The sequence below is a fragment of the Athene noctua genome, chromosome 1 (assembly GCF_965140245.1).
Source record: "Athene noctua chromosome 1, bAthNoc1.hap1.1, whole genome shotgun sequence".
Lineage (NCBI taxonomy): Eukaryota > Metazoa > Chordata > Aves > Strigiformes > Strigidae > Athene > Athene noctua.
Window position 1 is genome coordinate 51,931,225 of NC_134037.1, and position 17,220 is coordinate 51,948,444.

A 17,220-nucleotide genomic window follows, 5' to 3' on the forward strand; every position below is an offset into this window, starting at 1 on the left:
TTTTTTATCATTATTTCTCTACTGTATCTTGCAAATAAAAACTGGAGTTAAAAGGCATTGTGTACAAGCCATTTAATTTAAACCTAGTCTTCATTCTCGAGTTTGAATACCTGACACTGCTTATGCTTTACAAGAGTTTTCCCTGCATGATATGCACTTCAGAAGTACTTTGAAAGATACCATAATCTCACCTAGAACATTTTCAAATTTTATTTGCAGCTATGGCAATTACAAAGAATATAACAATGTAAATCTGCATTTAAAGTGACAACCCTTTCTAATAAACAAACAAGGTCACAAATTAGTTTGCACCTATTCTGGCTTCGGGCAATTTTCATAGGATGGAAATTTTCCTGCATGACAGCTTGTCATGTTTTACAGCATTGCTTTTTCATAGTTCAATACATAGGAACAGAAATACATCTGTTCCTACTTGCAGAACACTCACAGGTATTTCTGAAATACAGAAATATAACTTTTAATTAATGACTTTCATTTGTTCTATTGAGAGGAAGAAAAAGAAGAATCTATCTGTGGCTTTTGTCAAATCATAGAATACACTAACAGCTCTGATTCTCTCCTCCCTGAATTTATTCTCTAATTATGACTTCTTTGTTTTTTTTTAAAACAGGAGTTGGGCTAGAATCACTGGCTTGTTTACAACCCTGCAGGAGACTGAGGTAAAAAAAACTCAGACAAAGAGATACACACTATTACAAATGCAAACAGCCATCAAATTGTCCAGTTTATTGATGGGAATCCAAAATTGATACAAAACATGCCTTCTTTGCATGTTGTATTTTACCTTTAAAATCTTTCCGACAGCATCAGGTAGATTCAGAGTTAAGAATATGCTTCAGCTTTCAGCATGTACCTTTCATAAAGGCATTACACAAAAGCCACCAACTTCCATAACACGTGGTCCCAAAACTGCTTTCAGACATTTTATTTATCAAAAGACTCAGATCTTCTGCTGATCTGATGAAATTAAAGGCTTAAAAATGTTTTAAGCCATTAATAAGTATCCTACGGCAGAGTCAAGAAAGTTTATGATTTCCATTATAATCTTGGGCATAAAAAGGCAACAATCCTAGAAAAGCAGCCCTCCAGAATATATGGAATGTGATAATGGGTATGATGTCAATTTATAATGATCAAGTTAAGTAAAACAGATTTTTAAAGCCATGAATGATGTGAGCAGTATCACAGCAAAATATTTAATGAGTACCACAGAACCAATCAAGTTCGAAATTTGAGCAGATGTTATTTCAATCAACAGATTTGTAATGTCAAATATACCAAAATGTTTTCTAAAATAAATTCCTAATGCAGAAAAATTGATTTAAAGTTTTCTCCTAGCTAATAGTACCTCTTATTTAAATTGGACCCTAAACTGATCAGACAATACATAGCCCACACTTTTGGACATTTATAATAAAAAACCTTTATTTTCAATTGAAACAAATGCACCATCCTGCACTTGAAGGCTATAATGAGCCATAAGCATATTCCAAGGTGTATCAATGGCAACAGATTTGTTTCACCTCCACCGAGAAGTTACATAATGCACTCTTAATTGGTAAAGAAAAATTAAACTCAGCCTTCTCAAAGCTTCTGTATTGTGTTTCTTGGTTATTGTACAGTTCCACAGTCAGACCAAGAGTTTGCAGTGTGTGCAGATACTGTAGTCAATCATAGTACTGTTTAATCATCATCTTCCTCCTCCTCCTCTTCCTCCTCAAAACTGTCTTCAAAGCCCTCACTGTCTTCCTGGTCCTCATCACCTTCTATTGCTGTATCCCACTGTGGATGATTTTCTGGCACTGGTTTTGCTTCATGAACTTCCAGCTATAATTTGATAAAGAAAGAAAAGACAAGGGAAAAAGGGTTACAAGCAGTACACACCAGTTGGGGAAAACAAAACAAAACACCACACCACACCAAATTGACAGTTTAACACTGACCCCTGACCCCTACTCCGCCCCCCCCCAAAACCAAACCAACAACTGCTTGCAGAAATAAGGTACACCAGATTTTTCTCATTAACTGGACTAAGGGTAGGGAAATGGCATGGTGTAAAGTCAGAGACAACCATACTGCAGAAACTGAATAAATGTGAGAAAACGTGTATTAAAATATGCAGGCACTAGAAAGCATCACAAACTTTGGTCTCATTTAATCCATCATATAATTGCCACTACTGGCATCAGACAGAAACCACTTGTAAATCCCTCTTTGCCAATGTGTGAAAATTAGAACAGCCTGAATTCTTAAAGATAACAGGACTTTGGGGGGTTTGATAGCCATATGAAATAGCTTTCAATATAATACAAATATGTAAGAAAATTAATCATCACCTTCAATGGTTTAGTCTGGTCCAATCCCATATATGAATCCGATCTTAAATAAACTGTGTACTGATAGTTTCCAGGCTTGCCTGGTGCTGGGAACTTCAGCTCTACCTACAAAACAGAATCTATGCCGTAAGTTCTTAGTGCTTTCAAGTGACACGTTAGAACAAGTACCTGAATAATCAATAAACACTACTACAGAATAATATTTTTTCTTAAAAAGTTTTAGTTTCCTACAAGTGACACTTCTTTGAAAAATCTCTACATAATAAAATACCCACAGAAAAGAGACAGAATTCCCAAGCACAATACCTTCTAAGAAAGCTGAATAATCGAGTCATAGTTTTCTGAATTAGACCAAGTAATTATACCTTAAGTACAAAATTTCAGCGTTATATGCTCCCTAAATCTCAAACCTCAAACAGGTTAAAATATTTAGTCTGCTGAAAGTATTAACTCTACTGTTATATGAAATTGAACATAAAATCTAGTTTGAAAGAACAAAATACATCAAATCTCCATTTCTCAGAAAAGTAAAGAACACATCCAAAGGTTACAGTCTGAGAAAGGTTCATATGAACTGAGGCTAATTAATTTGTCATAGCCTCTGCTTTACAGGAAAAGAACACTTAGTCCTTCTCACACATTTGAATAACTTGCTTTAAGAATGTTCATTGTGTATGAATACTGGTTTTCATTAGCTTTTGATATCAGGAAAAAAAAAATTTCTGCAAAGAAACTTGAAAGTCTTCATAAATTATCTTTTCTTTCTCCATTATCCATTTTCACAGTTAAAAGGCTCTTCTCTACTTTTATCAGGAGAGTAAAATTTGTCTTCCATCTTAAGAGATAAGTATGAAAAAATTAAAATTAAATTTATTTGCATACCAGAAGACACTTCAGTACATTTTTGTAATACCCCAAAAGAAAATTCTTCACATACTTTACCTCTTCTTTATCTTTTAGTGTACAAACGTGGTATGGCATACATATTAGCATCTGCTCCTTCCGATCTGCAATATATAGCCACCACCATTCTTGTTTTTCCTTTCATAAAACAAACAACAAAAAACCCAACATCACCACCACAGGATTATTGAAGTTATATAAAATGATGCCCCTACACTTTATAACAGGTAATTATGGTTCACTGCTTCTTAGAATACAGAAAGAAAGGAGGTGGTTTGTGTTTGGTGGGTTTTTTTTTTGGGGGGGTGGGGGGGTGGGGGTGTGTTTTTTTGGATTTTTTTTTTTTTTTTAAACTCTTGGATATGTATGAATAAAATATATTGCACGCTGTAAGCAAACAGGTTCTCACAAGTAACTGCTGGTCTCCAAAGCCTTCATTCCATATATTCATGTGAGACATGGAATCATTCTGAAGAATTGCGTCCACTGATGATTAACAAGCAACTTCATGCAATATAGTACTACCTTAGGTCCTTCAACAGAAATCCAGCCTGGATAAAGAGGTCAGCATATAAAGCAAGGCATACCAAAGGACTGATAAAGTACTTGTCCCCGTAAACAATCTTTTTTAGGAAAGCATCCTTTGCCCCACTACTTCTCTCCCAGTCCAAAAAGCGGGAATCTGCTCAGAGTTGGAATTTAGACATACCAAGATTTCACTACAAGGAAGTATGAACTACAGGCAATATTGATATTTGTAAAGGACACCGTACAACTGCTACCATCACACACAGCTTTCAAAATAACTACAGGTCTCAAAGGTCTTGCCACTGTAGGCACTAAAGCAGAGCTCCCAAACTAAATGAAATTAAAGAAGTGCAGTGCTTCATAAAGAACAGCAACACTGCACAAAAACACAGTTTAACCCTCAGTTGGAGTCAGATTTTTAAGACTGTGGTGCATTTTATGACAGCTACAAGTCAAGCTCCAAAACAGGAGGCCAATGTTTATGTATTTGCACCAACAACAACAACCAGGTAGTTGCTTCAGTGACATATAAAAATGGTTCTTTTGTTTTCTTTCATTTTTTTAACAGCATTAGGAGGACTGAATGAAAGGATACAGTGGACTTTAGTACCAATACAGAGCCCCTTCCAAATTCCACAGGTGGAAAGCAAATGCTTTTAATATGAAGAATTTGAAGATTTTGTGTCTCTACTGAAAGAGTCAAAAGTTCAGGAGTTTTGGTGTGTGGTTTGGTTTGGCAACCTGAAATTTAAATAATGCAGGTTGAAAAATTACAGAAGCTAAATTAACCCCTTTTCTCTTTTGAAATGCCTAATTGTTATGCTAGTAATAATTATCACCATCTCACTAAAATATTCAACTAGAAAACTACAGATTTACAACAGCAAGACACTCACACCAGCAACTGAACACCCTGATTAGCACTGTTGAGTCCCAGAGCAGAGGAGTGTAAAATTAACTTAATATGCTAATGGACATTTTACAGTGTATAAAAGTAAAAGCAACTGCATCACAGTAAAGCAACAGCATTCCTTCATGTATTTAGAACACCAAGCACTGAGAACAGGACAAAAACCTATTCAATACACTATTTAAGACCAGAATTTGTAGAACTATATGAAGTCCTTTCTACAACTATTCCAAGTAACTTTCTTTATGAAAAACCATCCCATGTGATTACAAGGCATGTTATTTTATCTGTAAGTTTCAACAATAAATATATTGTCAATCTGCTTGACAGTTGTAGCAAAGAAGTATCTTATGTAGTCTAAGTGTTTATTTCCTAGCCAAGGAGCCTCTAGGAATAGAAGGATAAACAGTATAAATAGTACAGATGAACAAGAACTACAGAAGCTAGATCCTTTACAGAAATGGCTACTCACCATTTTGGGCCTATAAGGACTCTGACCACAGAAAAAAGGATCTGCATTTGCATCAATATGTTATTTTTGATGTTAGCAAAACACTGTGCTGACTTACTATACATTGTGTATGTTTCCATCACTCTCAATAGCAAGGAATTTTTTTTTTTTTAGAACAAAGTTCAAAACTGTCAAGTAGATTTTCACAAAAACTAGTAAAAATAACAGCCAAGAGGGGAAAGAAATACCAGAACAAATAACATTCATCGATCTAATGCTCAAAGGAATCTATAGAAGTAAACTCTTTGGAAGTAAAGCTCCTGACCCTGAAGTGCCACTGCTTTTTTTATAGAAAGGACAACTGTGCAGGAGTGTCATTTTCCTCTCTCTTATTGGGTGGAATTTAAAGTTTATGCCTGTGAGAATCTGGCAAGCTAACAGGCAAGCGGGCAAAATGCCCTTTAACAGATGGGTGCAAGCTTTGGCATGCCAGGGAACCAGTATGTTCATGAAATTGGAACACCAGGGCCAGTTTCTACCTAAAAATGTCAAAACTACAATCTGTGCAGTTTCTGGATCCATGGATGCAGGAGCAGAAGATAATTATTTAGGAACCTGCACAGATTAAAGATGCATCTCTGGCAGAGTAATCAACTGCCCAAAAACTTAAGATGAAACAGTGTTAAGGCTACCTACTGAGAACAAGTATATTAGTCTCAGCTACACTCAAAACATCCATAAATTCTGGAAATACAGAGATTAACACAACTACAACATTTTATCCTTAACTCTGCATCTCTGCACTGGCCATGACCACAATACTCCTAAATCACAGATGAAAACACCACCCAGAGAGTACGATGGATTTTGTTCTTCAGAAGTTGGAGCATGTTCAGATAGAGCTGATTTACAACTGCAGAGACAGCACCAAGTACAGCTGCATTCAACTTTCAGGAAATCAGTGAGGTTGGAAAATTTACAACTGCAGTACCATGAGAGAATACGTGTATCTTTTCAAGTTCAAGCATTCAGCTCAGCCCTAGATTATTTCTTTTTAGCACAGTAGTGTATTTATGATAAAAACCCACCAGCAGCTTAAGCAGCTCTGTACAAGCAAAGTCTCTGAAGGAACCTCAGCACAGTAAAAAAAGAACAAATAGTTGGCACCCCTGTGGTACTGGGCATAGCACATACTCACTGGCTGAGCTTAGACTGATGACCAAAGCCAGCTGCCTTTGCAGCAAGAAGGTATTAAGACACTGCTGCATATTTGACATGATCTAAGGCAGCTGGAAGAGCAGAATGCCAGTACACCTTTTTCTATTACACTGGTGTTCTGCTGGAAGCTGTAATGAGAGATGGGAAGGTACCTAACAGTGTCAGGAAAACACAACAAAATCAGCCATTGCAAAACTAGATGTCATGAGGCCACACAAATCTCAGCTCCAGCCTTCAGGAAAACAATTTCTTTGGTTTACTTGTGTATCTTGTCTGGCTCCTTAGCAACAGGTCTTACTTCCCACACTTTGCTTTCTAATGATGGCAGAACTAGGTAAAAAGAGCAGGAACAGTATGATGACAAGCATGGGAACAACAGAATATATTTTGCACACACTCTAAAGGCATAGACATAACAAGCTCTACAGGGCATAGACATAAAGAGCCTTGGGAACTGAAAAGAGGTAGCAAATATACAGTGTCTTCCTTTTTTCTCATGTTTTCCTGTTGTTCCTTGTCTCAGTTGTCTCCTTTAAACCACAAGGGGAAGCATAAGCCTTGCATCCCACCTCCCTGTTACTGGAGATAGCACAAGAGAGAAGAGATCCTAGATTAGTTGCCTTGTCAAACAGCAGGGAAGCAAAGGAACCCTCTGAATCACCGGCCTGGGAAGAAAGCAGGGCCGAATAGTCTTTCCTCCTGGTTCCAATGTGGTTGCCTCCCACAGACCTAACTTACTTGCTCAGAACACAAAACACACACACTTTGAAAAATCCCATCTTTTTCAAGGTTTCACTGCTGTAATGGGTTTTCAGACACCTGTTGAGTGGTTAGTTGTTTGTGTAAGTAACAATTGATATATTGGAACATACTTTCAACAGCAAAGGCTGCTGTAGAGACACCTCAGCCTCTCTACTATATTGAGTCACCACTCAAATACATCCCTTTCTCTGATACCCATCCACAGCTGATCTTCTATTTTTGGGCTCTATAGGAAAGATTGTTCCACAATTGCTTCAACCACTTCCAGACTACACTGGTAGAAAGACAGCTTTGCCAACCCTCTCCAACTTCCACAGCTGCACACAGTGTTGCCACTACACTGTTGCATTGAGACTTGAAGTCAAGCAGCAAGCCAAAACAATCAGCTGATCCAAATGACCCCCAAAGTCTCCTGTCATTACTGTTAACACAAGAGCGATTGGGACCTCCACTTCTCACAGACACTTGCAGTTAGATAAAGAACAAGTAACTCTCTACCCTTAAGTCTAATTTAGAGCCACTGATGTGCTTTCACATTTGATAGCAAAAAAAAAAAAAAAAAAAAAAAAGGACTATAAATTAGATTTCTATGTATCTGAAAGGTTTCATTCTGGAATCTATATGTAGCAGATCAGCAAAAAGCACCTTCAGCATTATTGCCATCAAAAAAGAACCTTAAATTCTATAGTTTACAAGTCAGAATAATACATTAAGTTTTTAGGAAAGTATCTGAAGGCGTTTAAGAGGATTTTATAAATTAAGACTTTTTAAAATGAACATTAGCAATTTTTTAAAGTGTTAGATGTTTTTTATAAACCCAGTAAAAATACAAAAAAGCAATTAATTTGAATTATATTAATTCTCATGTTTCACAACTGTAATGTTTTCTATTACTGACCTCAGGAAAAAAAAGACTGTAAACAGGATGTGTTATCTTTGACTTTGTTTCAAGAAGGGCTCGTTCCTTTCTCTGTATACTTTGCTGTAATTCTTGCCACTCCTGCCAAAGACAAGTTTAAAGAGTTACTGTGCATTAGCCATCTTTTGCAATAAAAGCACTATTTTAGTCCATAGAAATGATACGTATGACAAGTTGTTGTGCTACACTACACATTATAAAAGGAAAAGGCAGTAGAGATTAAGTTATACAGTATGATTAAAAGAAAAAAAAAAATAATCAAGCAACAGTAAAACTAGAGACCATTCACATAAATATTTAAAAAACCACAAAAAACCCAACACAGATCTATGGGGCTTGCACACATCCTTCAAAACTCCCTTCTACAGCACTGCCTATAATCACTCACTACCTGAGCTGTAAGAGTCCTGATCACAAGCTTCATGATTCATTTCCCATCAGAAGCTTATTCTCACCCTGTAAAGGGCTTCCAGCTGTCACTCTCAAGTCCTCCACTATAAGACCTGTGGGGCAGAAATCATCTACCACCACAAGGCTTAATTCTCAATTACAAATACAGTTTCAAACAACTAACTTAATAATTAAGTTACTAGAGTTTAGTGAGCACGTGTACAAGTTCATTCAACTACTGCATGCTTACAGTATGCATTATGCAGTACGCAACAGCCACTGCATATAAAGAACAAAGTTCAAAGGAGAGACTTTGTCTCACAAAATCTGCAGCAGCTAGTAATCAAATTCAGCTGAAAGAAGCATTACAATCTTTCACTGAAGTTAAGCTGTTTTTCTCGTCATTTTTGAATTTTCTGTCTATGCTGCAAAGATCCTTCACTGCTCTCTCTGAAACAGACTTGCAGTGACAAAGATCTTATGCTGGAACTAGGACTGAAAACCCCTGGAGAACTGATATTACTCCTTCATCCTAGTGTTGCCTAGCCTGAGGGGATGCTAGAGGATTAAAATGCATTTTCTCTCAACCCCAGAGGCAACGTTACCCTTCAAGAAAGAGTAAGGCTTACAGCTTCATCATCTTTGTTTTGCTTCTCATCTTGTTCTCTGTCAGAGTCTCTGTCACTTCCATCATCTTTTTCACTCTGAGAGTCCCTGTTTGTTTCTTCTTCTTCAGATTCACTTCCTTTATCAGAGATGTCCTCCTCTTCTTCCTTTGCAACTACCTCCTAATGGGAAAGAAAAAAAAACCCCAAAAGTTCTAACTTAGTTTGTTTGCATTATTGTAGTATGCAGCACTCACAGCACCTGCCTTAAGGTCATAGCCCCTATTTCCTATTTTGATCTACACTCTTCTTGTGTCACACAGTACACCTACAGTGAAGATTAATCCTTTTCACCTCATGTGCTAAGAGGAGCAAGGAAGCAATTTTCCTTCTCCATATGACACCCATAACATGAATAGGAGAAAACAGTATTTGATTCTGGAGTCGCATTTCAAAAAATCCTAAGAAAATTAGAGAAAATATAAAAAAGTACCTACAACATAGCCCATGAGGTGGAAAAAACACCATGCAGTGGGAGCATAAAGGTAGTAAAGCTACTTAATTTACCACAAGAAAGACTCATTTCATTTTTTTTTTCCTTTAAAGGAAAATTAGAAGGTACAGAACAATTCACCAAAAACTAATACAAAAGGACTATGAAGTCAGACTTCTAAAGCAGTTGGGCACAACTTTCAGCAGGCCACTGTGGAAACATTATTACTATGGTGGTTCCCTGATTATTTTACCAGTAATTTTTAAATCTAAAGAAAAAAAATCTCTTTCAAGAGATATGTTTTAGAAAAGCATAGAATGAATGCAACAGACATATAAAAAACCTATCAGATTAGGACTGATAAACTCAACAAAATACTAAAATATCAATGAATCTATGAGCTACCCCATTAGCTTGTTTTTGCTTCTGCTGTTTTGGTGGCTGCAATGAAGGTGGCACAGGTTTCTTTTTCAGTGGCTTCTTTTTCTTTGATTTTGAAGCTTTCTTGGTTCCTTTATTCTTTTGCTGCCATCCTTTGCTCTTAACTTTGTTGACATCTCCTTGCTGTAAGAAAGCAGTATTTAAAATATTGTTTCTGTTCATTAAATTTCAGGCATTCACTGTACTTTAAGCATTTTAAGCACAGAACCACAGTTAGAAAGCATAGCTCAAGAGACACTTCAATAGGCATTTCTGAAAAAAATGCTTGAGAAGTACACAATTAGCAACTCAAGATCTGAAAGAAAGTTCTCTTTAGCTAACAAGAGGAACAGTCATTCTTCGCTTACCCCATCTTCTGTTGGTTGCTCTTCTGCTGCACATATAGACTGTTCCTTTTCAAACACTTCCTGGTTAGAGAAAGGTATGAAAACTATTAATGCCTCTCTGTACCGAAAGAACAAATCATTATTTTATATTTGAACTTAAACTAAATCACCTTAATCAGGTCTGAAGGTTTTACTCATTACGGCAAATTCTTTTATCAGTGACAAACACTACAGGGGATTAACAGATCAAAATTAAAAACCATTTCAAACGTTTGGTCTCGTATTTTTTTCCATCACTAGCATTATAAAGAAATTTAGTAACAACATGTCATCTTGTTCCAAATAATCCACTTTTATAAAGCATAGAAATCCTGTATCACAAAAGCAGGCAGTAGTAAAGTACAAATTCTGCTCCAGTTGCCAGAGTATTAAAAACTTCAACAGCTGCACTGCTACTCAGGGACACAGGACAACAAATCAAAGCAGAAATATGAAACGTTAAGACAAAACACAATGTCAGTATTATGTAGACTAGAACATCTCTATGCAGATGGGATTTGTTCATGCATTTCTTTCTTCAAAACTTACTGTAGACCATTTAAAAATCAGTCATAAGGAGCTGTCTTTATATAAAGATAGCAAATACGAGCTACCGCCACAAAAAAGGCATCATATAAAAGGCCAGTTCTAGTTTTTAGGTCATGTATTTCAATGCCAGACTGCCTAGTGGAGTTCACATAGAAAGCATCTTAAATGAATTTTCTATATGCTGTCAGATGTTTTAATTTCCAAGTACAGTTCAATATACTCACAATTTTCAGTTTGCTTCATTTTTAAGATCCAGCATAGTAATACAGTGCTTTTACTTTCTACCTACTGCATCCTCAGCTGTTGAGATGATGCATTCTGAAATTCCATAGCATGAACACACAGTACTTATACAGACTGCTTTCTGATGAACTGGCTACACAATGGCTACTCAGATGCTCAGTTGTAGTACTCATGCTTGTATGCCTTGCCTTAGACGCATAGCTCAGACTTTCTGTTTACACAGACAATTACCTGAATAATACAGATGCAAAAAATAACACTGTAGACTTTGTCAGGTTTAGTTTGTTTAGTTTCTGTGCATAAATTTTTTGGTTCAAAGAAAGTCATTACTGGTTTTTAAGCTAAAAAACAAGCACAGTTTTAACTACTAGGGTATAGTATTATTTTGGTTATGCCACATGGCTACCCATTCAGCAGTCCATTTTCTTCATGTGGCACTGGTCTACTTCCTTTATATTATGTATATTCTGCATTCTGTTGGACTGAGTTTCTTTCATAAAAGCATCTAAAACACCCAAGAGATTTGTAACATTATGAGCCCATATAAAGTGAAATCAAACACTGTCCCAAGGACTTGAGTGAATACTTTATTCTAGTTCAAGAAGTAAGTTTCTGAATGTGTCTTTTCCTGACATACAAACCTCAGGGCAGTATCGCTTGCCATATTCTTTTACTGTTCCCTAGACAACTGTAATGGGTCAGACTGAACTTTGGTTTGATTCCAGGAAAACTTTCTCATTCAGAAACAAAAACATAAGGGAGGATTAAGAGCACAAGTTCTCAATTTCAAATCTTAATTTTACAGATATATTTACAATATACTATATTAGCTTGCAAAGAAGAAATTCCCGTTTATTAGCACATACTTGCAGTTACCCTGAAAGAACAAGTATTCTTAATACTTACTGCCATGGTCTGTCTTGTTAGTGTAACCAGAACAGTGACAAGAGAACCTACTGTAATATTGTTGCTATCTTCATCATCCAAAACTAGTGTGAAAAGAAAAGCAACACATTTATTAAACTTCTTTAAAGCCTTTGTTTCCATTAAACATTGTTTCTGCTATTTCTAAATACAAGCATAAAAATTCCATAATTTTAAACAAAAAATGATTTCAAAATATTATTAAATAAGTCTCTTACAACCTCAAATACACTATCATTATGAGGGCTGGTAATTCAGCAAACTATAAAACAGCAACATTGAGTTTGAAATTTTAATTGCATGAAATTTAGAAAATTCAAAGTTATAGCTGCTGTGGGAACAATAACTCTGTAATATGGTGCATTATATATTAAAGAATAAAACTTCAGAAACATGAAATATCACACGTGACCAAAGGGACCCTGTTATATTTGTTCTGGGAATCATAACTTTGATTTTCCTGACTTTCATATGATTAACAACTCAATTTCAATGCCACATTAACAATCATGCATTTAATTTTATTTTTTTTTTTTTTAAAGTAGAAGGCAAAGGAAAATAAAAGAACAGCAATGATTATTTTAACTAAAACATCAAACAAAACCCATAGGAAAGCCACTGAGGAGTTTATATGTCAAATCTACAAACTGGAGAATGTCCCAGGTTGGGGGGGAATAGAGTTATCCCAGTGTAGGAAATTTACGGTTTCTCCCACCACCCCCCAAAAAAGCAGTTTTACTATTTTACTATTCACTAGTTTTACATATATATTTTATATAATGGTAATACTGAGCTAAACAGAAAAGTATATGCATTGTGTAATCCTCCATACCACACCTGAGTACAGCTGTGTGACAAACGAAACTATAAGCAGAAAAGGGTTGCTTGCCAAAATGCAGGAAGATACTCCAAGACTGAATCTTAAACAGATTAACAGGACTGTGTACAATCCTGTGCTACAACAAGTCTTTAGTTTGTTTGTTTTTTAAAAACACACATAAACAACATTTAGAAACACCAAGAGTAACAGACATTTGCTTCCTTAACAGGTACTATTAAATATTTGCTTCTCTCAAAGGACTATGCATAGCCAAATTACAAATTAGGCTACCCAAACATAACACACCGCATGCTGAATTTGATCATTGTAACCACAGTAACTAACAATATAAATTAGAAACAAGTATTAGAATAACCTTTCAAATATCTCACATTTACTAGCACAGATTTCTCTACAAAGGAAAGAAGCCCACAGAACCAATTCACTTTCCACTGAAAGGCTGCCTAACAGGAACTGCTTAACAATATACCTAATCTTCAGAGAGGAAGAGCATTATACATTCATTGAAGCAGTATACACAAAAGGTAGCTAAGCATAGCATGGACAAATTCTGCCAGATATAAAAACTATACAAGAACTATCACAAAGGAACCCATGAATATTTAGTCATCAGGGTCTCCAACTCAAAATCTCACAAAGGACTCTCCATGCTGAAGTAAGTCAAACATAAATTCTGGAATAAGCACAACTTTTTAAGATAGCTAATAAAAGTGGTATTTCACCAGAATTCCACATTGCTCATGAAATATTAAATCAACAGATGAAATATCAGATAAATTCTTGTAGGAGAAACTACTGCTGGCTTGGGAATCTGTGAAATGTTTCAATGTACTTTATCTCCTCAGACTATAAATCTCATGTACAAAAGCCCGCCACTCAAAAAAGTATGTCATTTCCAGGCCACATAAATAACAGAGAGTCATTTTTCAGCGTCCTCCAAAATCTTACTGCCAACAGACTATCAAAATGTCAGAAGAGCAACATATACAAAACAAAAAGACCTCCCACTCACCCTGTGGTTTTATATCCATAGTGACATGCGGAAAGCTGCCAAGGACAGCCATAACTTCATCATATTTCTTATCTTCTAGGAAGTGCAGTAAATTGCGACGATCAGAACCTTTCAAACTCACCAAATCCTGAATACTTTTGATTTTATACTGAATTTTAAAAAATAATAATTAAAAATTAAGTCACATGGTAGCAGAGAACACAGTCCACAAATTCTTGATAATACACACCATTTGATTTGTTCTTTTTTAAAAAAAGCATACTTCAGGAAACTAGCAAGCATATGTGATGAGAAACAATAAAACAAAGAGGTTGCATTCAAACCTTCTAAATAGTACTGCTTTGAACATCAGTGCTTCCCTAGTATGTCACCACTGGATACATTTCTTATAAAACTATTATTTAATCCACCTTTTTCAGAAAGCTGAGCCAAGAAACCTTACTAATCGAGTTCTTTAGATAAGAGTACTTCAGTGCTTTGAAATTTATATTAGCAAGAACAATCAAGTACAAGTTACTTTTTTTTTTCCATACTGAACTGCAAACAAATCTAAAACCCACTCATTTTAAGGTCTGCAGAGCGGAGCTAAAAGGATAAAACACACAGAGATTTGTCTGAATACCTGATTACCTCACTATTATAAATGTACATATTTTATTAAAACCAGTTTCATGTACCAGGTAGAGCCATCATTCTTTCAGTCTAGGGGACTGTGTTTTTCAAGACCTCAATGCATAGGAATCCTGTACGAACAAGCCTCATAAATTGGTCTCTTCCCTCTTTCAGAAGAGGGACAGGTGGGACTATGAGATAGCCAAACTCTTGATTTTTGTACTCAGTTACACTGCACATGTCAAAAAAATACATCTAAAACTATGTATTTTTTTGTATGCTCCCTGTAGTTTAGGCCTGGATTAAGAAAAGGAAGCGTTTGATGATACCTGTAAGAGAATGATTCTTTACTTCATCCAAAGGAAAAGACTACTTGACCATTTGATGAACAAGCATCTTCAAAGGGGATTAGAAAAATGCAGTATTTTTATCTTCACACTAACACCAAAGCATTTAAACACCCCCTAAAGCTATAGTTAAAGCTAAACTTCCACTAAATAAAAAGGATATTTTTAAGATTGAGCTAAATTAACCATTGTAATAAGACTATGTGAAAAGTCAACAGCTTCTACTGGAAGATAACTGCTTGTTTCTAACCAGGCATTCCCAGAAGATATACTGCCGTTAAACAAGCAAGCAGGTTTGAATACAGAGACAGCGAATGAAACAGCGTGAAGAAACGTATGCAGGTATTCAAAAAAAGACTACTCTTTTTTGTCCTTAAACTCTACAAACACCAACACTTATCCAGCTACAACTACATAGCAAGAGCTTTTACATAAGGGATCACAAAACCTGAAATACCTCCCACAGTAATAAATTTTTGTTTCCTTTTATCAACTCCTCTGTGCTACCTTCCAAATATATTTTCTATCAAACTAGATTAAGAATGATAGAAAGTCAAAAAAGTAAAAAGTCCCAGCAGGATATTCCAGCCACATTCTGAAAATATATTAAATAGGAGATAGTACTAGTCCTAGTAATAAGAAAGAAACTGTTTCTTCCATATATGAGGTTAACGTAGACTGATCTTTTACACTCTTTTACACTTACCAGATCTCTGATCTTAATTCTCACCTTCTAACTGCAATGGACTTTAAAGAAACAAAAAGCTCACAGGTCATCTAGGAAGTATTGTGCTGAATTCCAGATATTTTTATTCAATTAGTTAATTCATAACCTTGCTTCCTTGTAGGCAAATAGGTAAAAGCAGTAAGAGAAAGTGTTTTAAGAAGTTACCAAGTACCATTTGTAGTTCTATACCTTTTTATGATTGGAGACTCGCCTAAGATTGTCCTCTTCGATGTGAGGCAGCTGCAAAAGGGGAGACTTGAACTGCTGAAGTCCCTGGACAGTCATCTGGGAAAGCTTCATGCAATTTTCCAAAGATCCCAAAGATGGAGCACGGAACTCCCTTTCTTGGGGAGAATGAAAGACACACATAATCTTTAGTTTCTTTCCTTCTTACACTTTTACAATGTATACTTGTATTACAGACTACAGAAAACCTTGTTTTCAGTCAAGCAAGCAAAAGAAAGAGGCATCTTAAAATATTCAGCATAATTAACGAAGCAGCCTTTTTACTCTCACTGCAGTCACATAGCTCAGCAGACATTTTCTTCCCTCTGTTTAGGCTACCCCAGCTGAACACTAAGAAAGGGAAAGACTTCCATCTAACATTGTCTCAGGGAACAACAGCACAATGTAACTATGCAATTATTATAGACAAAAACTCCACCATTTAAGGTTTTTTAAAAAGCAACATCAAAACCAACTTGTTTAAGTTTGTATATTTTATATATATGTGTATAACATGTTTACTTTGTAAGCATATCATTATAGTTTAGCATTAAACAATCTTTTACAACACATTATTTATAAGATTTTAATCTTCAGAGATGAACATAAAGATAGCAGCCTATTACATCCAAGAAAAAACTGTAGGCATAACTGAAGCTATGCAGAGCATGTATATTATGTTAGAAGGCAGTAAGAACAGCTATAAAAATATCAAAGGCATGGCTTTTGTAAGTAAAGCTAAAGGGTGTCTAGGCAAACACCTATTTGACTTTTAGGAAAAAAAATTACCTATAATTTCTTTAGTATTTTAAAGTAAGAAAAGGTATACACTCTACCTAATTAAAACAATTATAAGACAGACAAGGAGAAAGTCTTAACCACACAGAGCAAATTTTTTTAAAAAAAGAAACAGTCATTTAATACTCTTCATCACATCTGCAATCAAATGAAAAAGCAAAGCAGACAGGTTTCCACATATTGTGGTTTAACTTTGTTAGACAACCATCCATTCATAAATAAGACTTCTCAAAACCATGTTTAGAAAACTCATTTCAGAAATCCCCTGCAGCTCAAGTGTTGCTGCAAGTCCAGAATTGGCAATGTTTGGGTCGCTCTATATAGACTTTACCGTGAAACAGAAAAATAAGTTAGAATCTCTTCAGAGATCCAAGAGGAATTTAAGCTGCTCAAATCTTTTTCTGAACTCACATGTGGCATATGAAAGAACGGAAGGCAATTTTAAAGATGTATTACAAAAGGCACCTGTAATTTATGCTGCCTGTCATTCTATTTAAGAACCAGTATATGTATTTTCCTAGACTTTAAAACCTTTTCTGAGAAACAATCAACCTTTGATTACCTTGACTGTTACAGGTATATTCTGCATATAAACATAAA

General features: G+C 35.6%; 1 protein-coding gene across 3 annotated transcripts in view; it reads right to left on the reverse strand.

Annotated features, from left to right (window-relative positions):
• Nucleotides 1-732: 732 nt before the first annotated feature.
• The window catches only part of SEC63 (SEC63 homolog, protein translocation regulator), a 64,566-nt gene continuing 48,078 nt past the window's right edge, over nucleotides 733-17,220 (reverse strand). Inside the window, exons 12-22 of one of the 3 annotated variants that reach the window (XM_074896121.1) lie at nucleotides 15,787-15,941; nucleotides 13,912-14,059; nucleotides 12,041-12,123; nucleotides 10,325-10,384; nucleotides 9,939-10,100; nucleotides 9,301-9,309; nucleotides 9,068-9,226; nucleotides 8,028-8,129; nucleotides 3,300-3,398; nucleotides 2,358-2,462; nucleotides 733-1,848 (exon numbers count right to left, since the gene is read on the reverse strand). In XM_074896121.1, coding sequence (XP_074752222.1) covers nucleotides 1,705-1,848; nucleotides 2,358-2,462; nucleotides 3,300-3,398; nucleotides 8,028-8,129; nucleotides 9,068-9,226; nucleotides 9,301-9,309; nucleotides 9,939-10,100; nucleotides 10,325-10,384; nucleotides 12,041-12,123; nucleotides 13,912-14,059; nucleotides 15,787-15,941 — 1,226 coding nt within the window. In that variant the 3' untranslated portion in view covers nucleotides 733-1,704. Of the gene's footprint in view, nucleotides 1,849-2,357; nucleotides 2,463-3,299; nucleotides 3,399-8,027; nucleotides 8,130-9,067; nucleotides 9,227-9,300; nucleotides 9,310-9,914; nucleotides 10,101-10,324; nucleotides 10,385-12,040; nucleotides 12,124-13,911; nucleotides 14,060-15,786; nucleotides 15,942-17,220 lie in introns of all 3 variants that reach the window. The other 2 variants (XM_074896119.1, XM_074896120.1) reach the window with 2 other exon arrangements.